This window comes from Equus przewalskii, chromosome 4 (assembly GCF_037783145.1).
Source record: "Equus przewalskii isolate Varuska chromosome 4, EquPr2, whole genome shotgun sequence".
NCBI classification, from domain to species: Eukaryota; Metazoa; Chordata; class Mammalia; order Perissodactyla; family Equidae; genus Equus; species Equus przewalskii.
This window is the reverse complement of record NC_091834.1, coordinates 54,735,634-54,749,040: the sequence shown is the minus strand read 5'-3', so window position 1 is coordinate 54,749,040 and position 13,407 is coordinate 54,735,634. Positions and strand designations below refer to the sequence as shown.

At 34.9% G+C, this 13,407-nt stretch overlaps 1 protein-coding gene across 6 annotated transcripts in view; it reads left to right on the top strand.

Moving 5' to 3' along the window:
• Window positions 1–12,381, top strand: part of HYCC1 (hyccin PI4KA lipid kinase complex subunit 1) — a 75,330-nt gene extending 62,949 nt beyond the window's left edge. For 3 of the 6 annotated variants that reach the window (XM_008535620.2, XM_070615938.1, XM_070615936.1), the window contains 2 exons: window positions 6,437–6,732; window positions 7,535–12,381. In XM_008535620.2, the coding sequence (XP_008533842.1) occupies window positions 6,437–6,705 (269 nt within the window). In that variant the 3' untranslated portion in view covers window positions 6,706–6,732; window positions 7,535–12,381. The remainder of the gene's footprint in view (window positions 1–6,436; window positions 6,733–7,534) is intronic. The other 3 variants (XM_008535611.2, XM_070615935.1, XM_070615934.1) reach the window with 1 other exon arrangement.
• The last annotated feature ends 1,026 nt before the right edge of the window (window positions 12,382–13,407 follow it).

The window sequence follows — 13,407 nt, the reverse complement described above, 5'->3', positions numbered from 1 at the left end:
ACAGAGAAGCAAGGTATTTCAGAATTTTTGGTCTTATGAGGCAAAAACACTTGTTTATAAATTATTGTGTTCCACATTTTTTACTAAGGAGGCCCATACAAATTCTTGCTGTAGTTAAGGAAGTTGTTATTTATTGTTACTTATTATTGAGCACTACCCCCACCACCTCTTTAGGAGCATTTGTTGCACATTGCACACAGAGGAAGAAGTAAGCTTGTATAGATAGTTTTGTAATTGTTGTTGCTTACCTCCTTTTGGTCTGCCTGGTCACGAGGATCTAGTTATCTAGAAGAATTCGTCTGGTCCAGCAGCATCCATATATTGCAATTTTTGAAGGAATTTTTTTTCTTTTTACTTGAAACTTAGTAGAGATGATAAAAGAAGTCATTGAGAGTGACTGAATCCACTTAGATAAGGAGAATGATATCATTTACTATAAACACAGCAAAAGCTAAAGATTTGACTATTTTTAACTTAAGGAAACTGGTAATAGCTCCTAACCAGTGTGCCTATAAATAAATTGTTCTGGTCCAGACTGTGTTTTTCTCTGTGCCCCAGGCTACTCTTTTCTTATCTGGAAAGTCTGCTTCCAGCTTCAGGACCCAAATTTCTAAGTCTTAGGCTTTGTTTATATCCTTGCTCAGAGTGCAGCCCTGTAACTGCCAGGTCCTTATTCTGTGTTTCTATGGCAGCTTCACTTTCCTATTATCTGCCTTGCAAATTACCTGCCAGGCTGTGGATTGTTACAGCCCTGTTCTTTCTAACCCAAGACACACTTCATGCTCAATATTGTGTGTTACACACATGTGACTTCTATTAATAAAAAATGCTAATGAAGTATGCAGATAGTTTATTTGTGTACCTGTCAATGGCTGCTCATCGCAGTGAGAACAAAGTCCAAGCTCTGTAGTGCGGCACCGGTGACCCTAGTGATATGACATCTTGCCTATCTCTTCGACCTCGACCTCGACCTCGACCGCGCTTGAAGACCACTCTTACCCTTCCTTCTAGCCCTTCAGCATACTAAGTTGTTTCTGCCTAGGAGCTTTGTACTAACAATCTGGGCTATTTGAGCTGAGATTTGAATGATGAGAAAGTGCCAGCTTGAACTCTCTTCCTCCACATCCTCGTGTAGCCAGTGCTTTTTCATCATTCAAATCTCAGCTCAGATAGCCCTTCCTTAAAGAGGTCTTCCCAGGCCTCCTGTCTAAAGTAGACTTTCTCCTCTACCACCCTACCTACTCTTTCCCATTATTCTTATTTCTTCCTTGCATTTACCACTGTCTAAAATTCTCCCATTTACCTAATTTTTTTTTTTTCCTTTTTCTCCCCAAAGCCCCCCGGTACATAGTTGTGTATTCTTCGTTGTGGGTTCTTCTAGTTGTGGCATGTGGGACGCTGCCTCAGTGTGGTCTGATGAGCAGTGCCATGTCCGCGCCCAGGATTCGAACTAACGAAACACTGGGCCGCCTGCAGCGGAGCGCGCGAACTTAACCACTTGGCCACGGGGCCAGCCCCTCCCATTTACCTAATTTTCATACTACAGTGTGAGCTTTGTGAGGGCAGGGTGTTTGTCTGGTTGGCCATTGTATGTCCAGCACCTACAAAAATGTCTGGCATGTAACAGAGGTGAATAAATAGTAGTTGAATGCATGAGTGAGTGAATGAATGGTAAAGAAATTTATAACGTAGACTGAACAATTCGTTCCTTCTTTTCTTATTAACAGTCTAACAGCATGACAGGAAGCTGTGTAGAGTGGTAGTCACTTATAATCCCAGTACTTAAAGAGTTACTGTTTTACATTTTTTTCTGTATGTGTATATGTTTTTCATAGTTATGCTCTATTTAATTTTTTTTGATATTTCGTTTTTGTTCAGTTAACATTGTCTAACATTTTCCCAAGTTCTCCTAGTAAGTCCAGTTATTTTAATGGCTACATAATAGTGCGTTGAGTTGATGTTCCATCATTTACTTAACCATTTCCTTAATATGTTAAATAATTTGTTTCTAACTTTTCGCTATTATAGATAACACTGCAATGAATAGCTTAATGAATATAGATAGCATTTTCCTTCCATTGAATAAAACAAATTATAAACATAAACTGACTGGATTAAAGAGTATGAAGGTGTTCAAGTGTTTTATGACATTTAAAAATATTTGTATCTTATAAATTGTAAAGGAATTTGTATGCCTTTCTTTTTGGATTTACTCCAAAATATTTTTCATAATTAATGTCAAAATTGTATGATACAGACATTTAAGGTATAGATTAATCTTTTTAGAGCTTCAACTTATTTTTGCAAATAAATTTGTAAATGCCTTGGGTCATAACCAGACTCCTTTAGACTTATAAAGTAGTCTGAGTACAGAGCTGTGTAAATTCTTTGAATAAATAACATGTTCCTTTATTTAAATTGTCACGTAGTAAACAGGGCAGCTATAAAAATTAAAAGCTAAAATTAAGATAAAGAGTTTCATGAGTAACATAATGAAATAGGCATTTGAGATTATAAAATTACATGACAGAAATCACAACTTTTCATGATCAATTTTAATAATATTCACAATTTGTTTCACCTTTTTTCCCCTCAAAGCTGGAAGAAATTTTGTAGGGACAAATGATTTGAGTGCCTTTGAGAACCAATTTGGAAATGTCTATTAGAAGTATTCTTTAACTCCCCATTTCTTTATAATATGGAGAGAAGGTTACCTATTCATTTATAGAGGTTATACAGATAAAGTATTCTCTGAGAAGTTTCTCTTTGGATCTTTTTTGAACTTTTCAAATTATTTGGAGTCAAATGTAAGTATTATTTTTTATAGGTATAGAACAATTATGATACCTTTTGCATAGACTTTTAAGTTCTGGGCTTTTAAATAGATTCTATTTTCTTATGCATTTATATTCTCTTAAAACATCTCTTCTATAATTTTCTTAAAGAAAATGCTAACTTCCTCTCCTTAGCTAGATAATATATCCTCTAGATAACATAATAAAAGAACTATAGATTAAAAAAATGTTTTTGATGTTACTAAGCGTTTTATTAAACCTTCGTTTAGAGGTGGCTACTTCACGTTTCCAAAACAAAGAGCGTTTTCTTTCCTCTGCCATCTAAAAATTCTTAATAGCATAGGCTGTATATTGTTTGTCCTTTTATGAAGTAATATTCCCAGCTTACCTTTCTCATGTCTTCTGCATGGTTTTTCCTCTTTATTTTAATAATTTCATCTCATAACAGAAGATTCACTCAATTCTTCAAACAAATATTTATTGGGCGCCTACTATATGCAAGCTACTTTCCCAGGTACTACGTATAACAGCACTGATCGGGGAAAAATCCCTGCCCTCATGGAACTTACATCTAAGAGACAAGATAAATAATTGTAGGTTAGGGAGTGATTAAACTTTAAGAAGAAACAAAGTAGGGAAGAGGATTTATGAGATATGGGGATATTGAAACTTAATGGGATAATCAAGGAAGGCTTCACTGAGGAAGAAATTTTTGAGAAAAGACCTGAAGGAAGTAAAGAGGTCAGCCATGTAGCTATGTGGGGAAGAGCATTCCAGGCCTAGGGAATAGCAAGACAAGGAAGAAGGTCTGTGTAGGAGGATTGGATCACAGACTTACATAGCTGAAGAAGTTGGAGAAACAAGAGAGAGCACGATCATGTAACAAATGTTTGTTTGAATTGCATAATTTTCTTTATTCTATGATTTTGCTGAGAATTATATTTCTGTTCTTTCTAGCTCTGTACAGAATTACATGCTTTTCTTTTTATGAATTTACTTTAATAAACAATTAAAAATTTTGCCATTTTTACCATTTTTGAGTGATAACATACATAAACTAGTCAAAGATTTGTGCTTGTGGGAAAACACGTGATCTCATTTTTCTACTTGCCGTTTAATTTCATGATTTAAAAAAATTTAATATTGTTGTTTCTTGGGCTGCAGATCTTTACCACTATGCCAGTAAATGTAATTAGCAATCCAATCACCTAGTCCTGTTTTACATAATATTCTTCTTGTCATTTTCTAGTTTTTCCTGAAAAATTCTACATTTTCACCATTGCAGTACAATTTTAAATGAATAATTTTCATTGGCATCTTTTAAAAAATAAATCCAACTTTAAAAAAATAAACTAACCTTGAGAGTTATGACTTATTTAGGTTTTCTTAGAGACTTTTATTTGCTATTGCCCTCTGTTCAGCCAAAGTAAATTATTTGCTTTCTATGAAACGACCAGGAATCTAAGCAAATAAGTTAAACTAATTGAAGGATGTCAGAGAATATTTAACTCAAACTGACTTTAGTGAATGGAAGAGTTAGAATTTATAGTATGTTAGAATGAACATTTGAGATCAAAAGATTTTACTGTGTGGCTCCCCCACTGAATAGTTGTGTAGCTTTTTCTGAATTTCAATTTCCTTGTCTGTATATGGGAGTCAAATTGCCTACTTGAGAGGCTCACCAATACATTGTTTTGAGAATATAATTGAATAAAATATGTGAACACGCTCAAAAATGTAAGTAGTATTGTTCTCTATTCTATTAGACCACTTATGCTTATCTTTTAAAGTTTTGCCAAATTTTAATATTCATTGATTTTGTCTGGATAATTTCCATAGTTTATCATTCTTTTTTGGACTGATGGTCCCTTTAATAGATTTTGTGAAACTGCTTTTACAATGTAAATGGCCAAGTCATGGTTTTTACCCAACAGTGCCACGGTGATTTTACTCTCAGTTGCAGTAGCCTCTGGTGTTTACCTCAATTAGATTTTACTTGCCCTCACTTTGAAGACATCTGTTAGCAATGGGAAATAGGCTTGGTTGGAACTTTTTAGTCTCATTAAACCCCTATTAGGGAGTACCCAGAAGCAGCAGTGTGATACTATCTCACCAACCTGCTTTGGCCTGTCTAGGAAATGAAAATTTCATTTAGAGACTCTTCAGTCAAAACTTTATGAAACACTAAGTAAATGGGAAATTATTATACCAACACATGGGTTCACCAGCCCAGGGCAACATGAAGCTTTGAGGACCCTAGAAGTGCATATTGCAGCAAGGTCTGGAGTACCCAAGCCATCCATATTAACTTTTGTTTTAAGTTTTCAAAATTTGAAAGAATCAGAATAGAGCAGTGCTTCCCAAACTTTGCTCCATGTCAGTCACTGGGGAGCTTGTAAAAATCCCAGTGCCCAGGTTATACCTTGTGCTGATTAAATTAAAATATCTAGGGTGAGAGCCAGGCATTAGTTCTTAAGGATGCCCAGGTGATACCAGTGTACAGCAGAGTTTGAGACTCACAGGAATACGTGGCTCTGGCCTCCATTCTGTTACCACCCACTTCTGTTTCACATGCTTTAGCACCATTAGTGACAGCTCCATAATCCTTTCATGAAAAAACATTTGAAAGTAGTAGGTAATGTCCCTCAAGCAGATTTTTGGTCTACAGTTTTTAAGAGTATATACAGGTTTACATAGTCTTATGTTGTTTTGAACTTTCACTTTCCATTACTGGCCCATGGTAGATAAATTCATGTTGTTTTTTCCCATTTATTACAGATATTTGCTTGACAACTTTAAATAAAACCATGCCTTAAGACACTGAATAAAATACCTACAAGTATTAATTAGTTAGGAATTTCGTTCCTTTGTTTTGATTACAGTTTGCCATTTTCACAATAAAAGACCAACAGCCATTTCGTTTTTCCAAATACGTTTTTATTTGTCTCCAGTTTAGTAATGAACTGTTACAAGCTGGCCTGAACTTATGGAATTAGTATGAGTCTGAAGGAATAGACTGTTTAATTATATCACAGGCATATTAATGTTTACTAATATACAAGATGATTGGTATGTGAGACAAATACTATACCTGTAGCATTACTAACCATGGTGTCACACATGAATAAGCAGTTTTCCAGTATCGTGGTTTATTGTCAGCCTCAATGTAATCTAATAAAAAAGTGGAATTTTAAGTGTGCAAGGGGAATTCCTAAGTGGCTTGGTTCCTCATGTTGACAAGAGCTAGTGATTTGGCTGTACATCCTTGAACATTTGTCTAAGGCTTGACCTAAGTTCACGTGGTCACAATATTATCTTAAAAGCAATAGAAATTCTATTTTGATTTATAAAAAAAAGTCTGTTTCATAGTCCATGTCAAATATATGTGTGAAAAAATGCAGAACACGAATTGATGCTCTGTGAGTTTTTTCATTGTCATTTCAAATAGAAGAACATGACCCTATTGTCTCTAGTGCTGTCAGAGTATTGTAACTTATGGAAATTTTACAGTACAGATATTTGGCTTAGCTCATAACATTCAGTCTTCCAATTTTTGTTTGAGATATTTTGTTTTTCTTGTTTTGCATTTTTATTTTGTTTTGTTTTCAGCCATCATTTTGTCTTATCATCTTCAATTCTAGAGCAACCTGACAACAATAATGATACTACTGAATTGGGCATCCTTGTCATTCCTGAGATTAGTGTCACAAATGTGGCCGGAGAGAGAACCGGGAATGGGGAAAAAGGCAGAACACTAGGAGAGATTGATGCTCAGCATATACAGGGTGTGCAGGAAACAGCCACAGATCCTAGGACTGAGAGCAAAGGCTTGCCAGAGATCAGGAGGCAAAAATCTGTAAGAAAAATGATGGAGGATGGAATAAACTCACCTGGCAGAGTGCAGTTTTAGCAGAGCACTTTATAGCTGCACTCCAAGGTATCTCATGGCAGAGGGCCACTGCTGCATGTTTTAAGCAAGAGTTGCACAGTCACAAAAATTTTGCATGTCACCTAATAATCAAAATGCATGAATTATGCACCACAATTTCTCAATGACTCTTAATGCTCTTTGGAATGGTCATACCTATATTGTCTCTGAGTAAATGTTACAAAAACTGAGGTGGAAAGTTGCTTCCAAAATAATTTTCTGCTCATGTTTTGAGATCTAAAATTATTTTTTCATCTGTGTATTTTGCCATCTTTAGTATGAAGGATAATGTATATAGAATTTTAACAAGTTTGAGCTTGAATACGTAATGTTCTATGTTTTTTTCTCTTAGTAAAATAATCTGGAAGGTAGAATGCAACCTTTTAAAAGAAATCTTTAAAATATTTTAATACCATTTTTTAATAAGTTCCTTGGTAAGGCCTTTGAGAGTATATTCTTTGCTACTGGGGGAGAGTTTACCCCTAGTTTTACTGTGTAATATTTTTCCTAATTGTTTCTGATCTTTTGCATGAGTAGTAAGAGAACTCTTTCTAAAAGCACAGTGGGGTGTGATTTATGGCATGCTTTTTGTTTAATACACTCAAAATTGCTCATTTAATTACACTGAACTGTTTTTTGACATTTTGTAGAATGTTTTGATTATCCTTTGATTTTGGTCTATAATCTGTTGCTTTATGTAATTATGCTAAAGTTTACTTTATTTAAAGTATAATTGATTTGGTATTAAACATGAAAAAAGAATTACTTAAAATACTTAATGTTAATTTATCTTTGTTATTTCTTTGTTTAGGAAATACCGAATTAACAGGTCAAGAAGAATTGATGGAGATATCTGAAGTTGACGAGGGATTTTATTCCAGGGCTGCGTCTAATACCAGCCAGTCGGGTTTATCAAACAGTAATCACAATTCTAGTAACAAGACAAGTGTAGGAAAGACTCAGAGACGGTCAGGAGGAAGCAAAACTGGAGGAAAAGAAAAAGAAACTACAGGGGAGTCTTGCAAGGATCACTTTGCTCGAAAACAAACTCAGAGAGCCCAAAGTGAGAATCTTGAGCTTCTCTCTTTGAAGAGACTTACGTTAACAACCAGCCAGTCCCTGCCTAAACCTAGTAGCCATGGTTTGGCTAAGACCGCCGCAACTGTATTTAGTAAATCCTTTGAACAAGTCAGTGGTGTCACAGTCCCACATAACCCATCATCTACTGTTGGCTGTGGGGCTGGGACAGATGCCAATAGGTTTTCTGCTTGTAGTCTCCAAGAAGAAAAGCTTATTTATGTTTCTGAAAGGATTGAACTTCCAATGAAGCATCAACCAGGTCAGCAGAGACCTCCTAGTATTAGCATTACTCTAACCACAGATTAATTTGTAATCGTTTTCTTACATAACCAGTGAATCTGGGAATACGACTGCTTCTTTGTGAAAGTGCCCAGGGTCTTTCATCCCTGTTGCTGACAGGAGCCCTGATGGCTAAAAGTCTGAAGGCTGCCTTGACTTTATGAAGGGAGTAATGTCTAGGTTGCAGTAAGTTGAAATAATGGTTTTGTTATCTCCCCTTGATTTGAGTCTTTTTTCTTTGTTTCTGTTGCCCTAAGATTGTCAGTGTGACAATACGTTTTGGCAGGTTGTCTGATCAGATTGGGTACATCTCATGTGCGGTGGTTAGTTTTTTGTTTTGCTTTTTTGTACCTCCTCTTTTGGTAGTGTATGTTTGGCCTTCAGAGTAAAAGGGAATCTCCATGTGTGGGAACTGTTTTTAAAGGATGAGGCAGAGGTGCAAGCCCAGGAACTCTACAGCTGCCTGTTCAGCAAGCCAGTCTGAAAATCAGGCATGTGAAAAACAAGAATGAAGTGTGTGAAAAGTGCCCGATAAAAATATTTGTAACCAGATCATCTTTAAGATTAGTAGAGCAATTTATATAAAGCACTGGAAAGTGCCTGATAACTCAGTATCTAGGTTATTATAGGATTCCAGGGGATGGACAGACAGATTTCTGTGGTTATCTTTGGAACATTTTATATCAAAAGTCAGATTGCAGTAGATGTATTGTTTGAAGTGTTTGAGCTGGATTTAACAGGTGAAAATCCCTTTCACTTCCTAACATGTAACCATAAAGTTGACTTACCCTGCCACTTGGCTTTGGAAATCCTAGTTAGTTTGGATTCCTATAATTCAGAGCACAGATCACTGAAGACTTCCTGGAAATCGCTGTAAATCTTGCAACACAGCTCTCAAGATACCAGTGTCAACCATGTGATATTGAATTGTTGGTCTGCAAATGAAGGAAATTAGGTAATTTTTCATCTATAAAATGTCATGAAAGAAAATAAAGATAGTGAAATATGGACAAAGGACATGTATGTGCTAACTAATTTAGGGTTATTTATTTTTGTGTTCTTAAATTTAAAATTATAAAATATGGAAAAAACTAAATGTGTTTCTTGTTTTGTGAACAGGCCTATTTTAAATGTTCCTGTTATGAGAGAAAGAATAATCAATGTAGTTGCCCCAATCAAAAAATAAAAATAAAAAAGGCAACATGGCAGAAAAGCTAAACAAACTTGTATGTAGCTATAGAGAACTGTGTGACCTCTAGATCAACTTAAAAGTTTGGTGTTTGCTAGTGGTGGTGATCTCAGCTATGTTTGAGGTTCCCTGTAAATCAAGAATACGTAAGTAATAACTCAGAGTGAGAGAGAAAGCAGGCCTGAGGAGGAGAGTAAATTGGTTGGGGAGGAGGCCTTGGGGGCTGTCCACTTGGTCTCTTTAACTGATAGCACATGGCGGTTTCCTTATTCACAGTCCCTACCCAGGGTCACACAAAGAAAATGCTAGTTTTCCTCTTGTACTTGCTTATGCAGAGCTCAAATATGTGAAAAATTTGTATGTGTTGAAGAGTGCTAAAGCATTTACACTATGAATGCAGTTTTGACCATAACTGCTTTGGCTACCATTTTAAATCTAATTCTTCAAAAGGCATGAGCTAATTTTCATTCATCAACCCTGAAAAGAATATGATTCTTAATGTAAGTGAATTTGATTTTTTTAGTTCCAGTAATAAAAATGGAATAAGATCTACTAGCATAAATTGTCACAAAAAAAAAAAGTAAGGCAACCAGACAGTGAAAGTTGATATAGTATTAATTTAATAGGAATCCTGTGTACAATTTAAAATATTTGTAAAATGTCACTGTGAATTTCCTATTGCCTTGTTGTAATTCTTTAACAAAGAATTTCCCCTAGGCATAGCTACTAACAGTATTAATAGTCTTAACTAATTTAAAAGATCGCAAGTTAAGGTGCTTAGGAAACATTGTAGAATAAGTATGAGGAAACATTAGCTGGCACAAATGAGAGACCAGATTTTAATGTTTAACCTCTGTAGTGGAACCTCATTTTGGTAATATTGTAGATCATTGCTGCTCATGTGGTCTGAGGACCAGTAGGTAGTAATTGGCATCACCTGGCATCTTGTTAAAGATGCAGAATTTCAGAGCCACCCCTGATCTGCTGAATTGTAATCTGCATTTTAACAAGATCTTCAAGTGATTTTTATGCACATTAAAGTTTAAGAGAGGATCAAAGTCCAAGCAAATCGCTTACCTAATATTTAGAATTCTCAGTGGTCTCACCACCCTAGATCAAATGTTAGATATTAGATCATTGTAGTCTTCATTGTTTCTAACAACTAATTAATTTCTTAATAGTGTCAATGATACTTGACTTCTTAAGTCCTCTAATTCTAAATTTTTAATGATTCTTATTTATTTTTACAACAAAAATGTAAGGTTTTGTATTTTTCTTGTCAACCATAAGTGGAATCAGCTGTAAATGCGTACAATTTTAAGTATGAAAGGGGTACCGCCCTTTTACACAGTGCACAACAAATCTGTATGTGTATATTCCTTTAAAAACTCTGAAGGCTTACTAAGTGGAGCAGTTCAGAATTTTTGCTCCAAGTAATTTACACCAGTTGATTTTCTGTGGCGTTATGTTAACAGTAAAATTCTTTTATAGTACCTTTGATAATGTGTCAAATAAGGATTATACATTTGAAAATTTTTATAGCAATTATAAATTTTGGATAATGCTATCTCTGGTAACAATTGCAATTATCCCTACTACTCTCTTCCCACTCACCTTTCCAAATTTGAATATTGGGGTAGCTTTCGTAGGTCATTTTCTCATGAAGATGTTCATGTTGACCATTCAGTCACAGACTTCCTATACATCCAGAATAATCTCTTTTATCACAACAAGGATTCTGCACAAAATTGGAGCCTTGCACCCCACAGCTCACAGGATTTGAGCAGAAATTGTACACTTTAAATCTCTAGAGATTCTTGAGATTACCTAACCTCTCACTCTTCGAATACCCAACTATCTGGGGTATTCTAGTGAAGCTAGATCCCGCCATTTGCCTTTTGAAATCCAAGTGGGAATAGAAACGAAGTAGACTTTTCAAGGGAGTGTCCCAGAGGACCCAGGGCAAGTGAGCGCCCTGGAACCCCTCGTATACCATCCTGGACTCTTTAAGGCCGCTCTGTAGACTTGAAGAGCAGCAATTCTCAATTCTTAAATGACGGCAAATTGTCTTTTGAAAAAGCAATATTTCATGGCCCTTTTCAATTATGAAGCAACTGTTTAACAAACATTGCTCATTTAAAAACAAAAAGTTGAATTAAAGGGAAATATACTTTTTAAACCAAAATAGATAAAAGTGATCCTAGTTTTAAGGGATTTTGCCTATTTTGGAAGAATAAAAGTATTAAAATCTTTACATTTAAATTATAGAGAAAAAATGTACTCTGAGACATAATTTGAAACAAATGTTTAAAGTAAGACTAACATTTGAGTTTATAGGCACAATAAACCTACACTTTATTAAAGGGAAGCACATCAAGGAAATATATATGTTAAATAATGTAACTGAAAATATATTTTTAAGAATCCATTTAAAAAGAAGAGTAATTTGATAGGTAGTTAAGTTAAGCATTGTAGATAGAAATTAACATGTAATAGTGTGTTCCCAATCTTTGGACAAAATTTGAACTCACTAGTCCTTTTAATTAGCATGAATTTAGACTTTTAGATTTGTTGCTTAGTAAAATTATATTCAGTACTTTGAGTTATTCACATTTATGTTTAATATTGTTAAATTCTTCATCACAGAACATAAATATGTTGTCTTCTGTGCTTTGTAACTTGTGCATATCTAATGAGACTGGCAGCGAACATTTTGGAAGATGTTTTTGTTTTTTTGTAGTAGAGTTGTAGAGTATCTGTGTCTTGGTATGAAGTTTTTACTGGTAAACTCAAGATCCTTTTTTGCACACTGTTGCTTTCTCTTATGTGCAGTTTATTGTATCCCTCTTATCTTTGCTTCTAATCATGTAGTGATAGTGATCTTTACATAGTAGATATACTTGCTTCTAATTGTGTTCCTAGAGTTTACATTCCTAAAGACTAAACTATGACTTTGGATATTTTTATGTGCTCTCTACTTTTTAAGGTTATGGAAATTAACTGGAGTTTAGTTTTTTGAAATTTTGTATATTTGTGTAAGTGTTCTCCACATGCAATACGTATACAGCAGTGTTGCCTCTTATTTTACTGAAATAAAAATTGAAAAAGTATTTTTTCCAGATTATTTTACTCATTAAAGAATTATCATAAAATATTGCACAAGTCATGATGCAGAGGAAGAGAGTAAGGGAGGAAGACTTAGGTGAGTTGAGCCATTGAGAGCTTTTGGGAGTAAGCCATAGGACAGTGACATCTCATTCCTGGCTTTATGTTTTACGTGGCCTGGGGATGAAAAGTGTGACAAGTCTATTAGTGTCTATCCAAAAGAAGATGAGGTCCGTGGGTCACGCACCATTGGCTGATTATTTGTCACAGCAGAAGCACAGGCAAATTTAGGTAACGATGCTTTGCCTTTTTGTCTTTAATATGACTCTAACTCTTGAATGCAGAGATTATGTGCCCCTAGTACCTAGCATGGGACTTTGTGCGTGGTAGGTATTGAGACACTTAATGGATGAGTAAGTTAGGTTGATGTTAGTTTGGGGAAAGAATCAAGGATAAGGTCTCCAATGTATTATATTACAATAAAATTTTAGAATTTTGTTTATTGGCTCTAGGAAATCTCCATGGCATTACTTGAATTGCATTACTGTGTGTGCTTAGAAACAAGACCCTCTTAGAAACTTGAAAGAAAAATCCAGGTGTGTAGTTGATTATATATTTGGATAATTCCATTTCATCTAAGGAACTAAGTAATTGAGGAGATATTTTCTGAACTACTGTTAGAAGAGTATTCATAGAGAGCCAGAGCAGTGACTTTGTAACCAATATGTTAGCTGTATGAAATATTCACTCTTCTAGTGACTTTAGTTATCCCAATAAATAGTCCACTCACCTAACTGAGTCTGACTTTAGTAATACCAACATAATTATTTTATAATTATTAAGAAAGACTAACAAACAACTGTAGTCATTTGGTAATTTCCTTTGCATCATTATTGTGGTGGTAATAATAACTAATATCTATAATTAAAATTATAATCTCATTTAATCTTCAAAAAAAATCCATAAAAGGAGTAGAATCCCTGTTTTACAAAAGAGGAAACTGAAGCTCTCAAAAGAGCAGTTGACTTGCC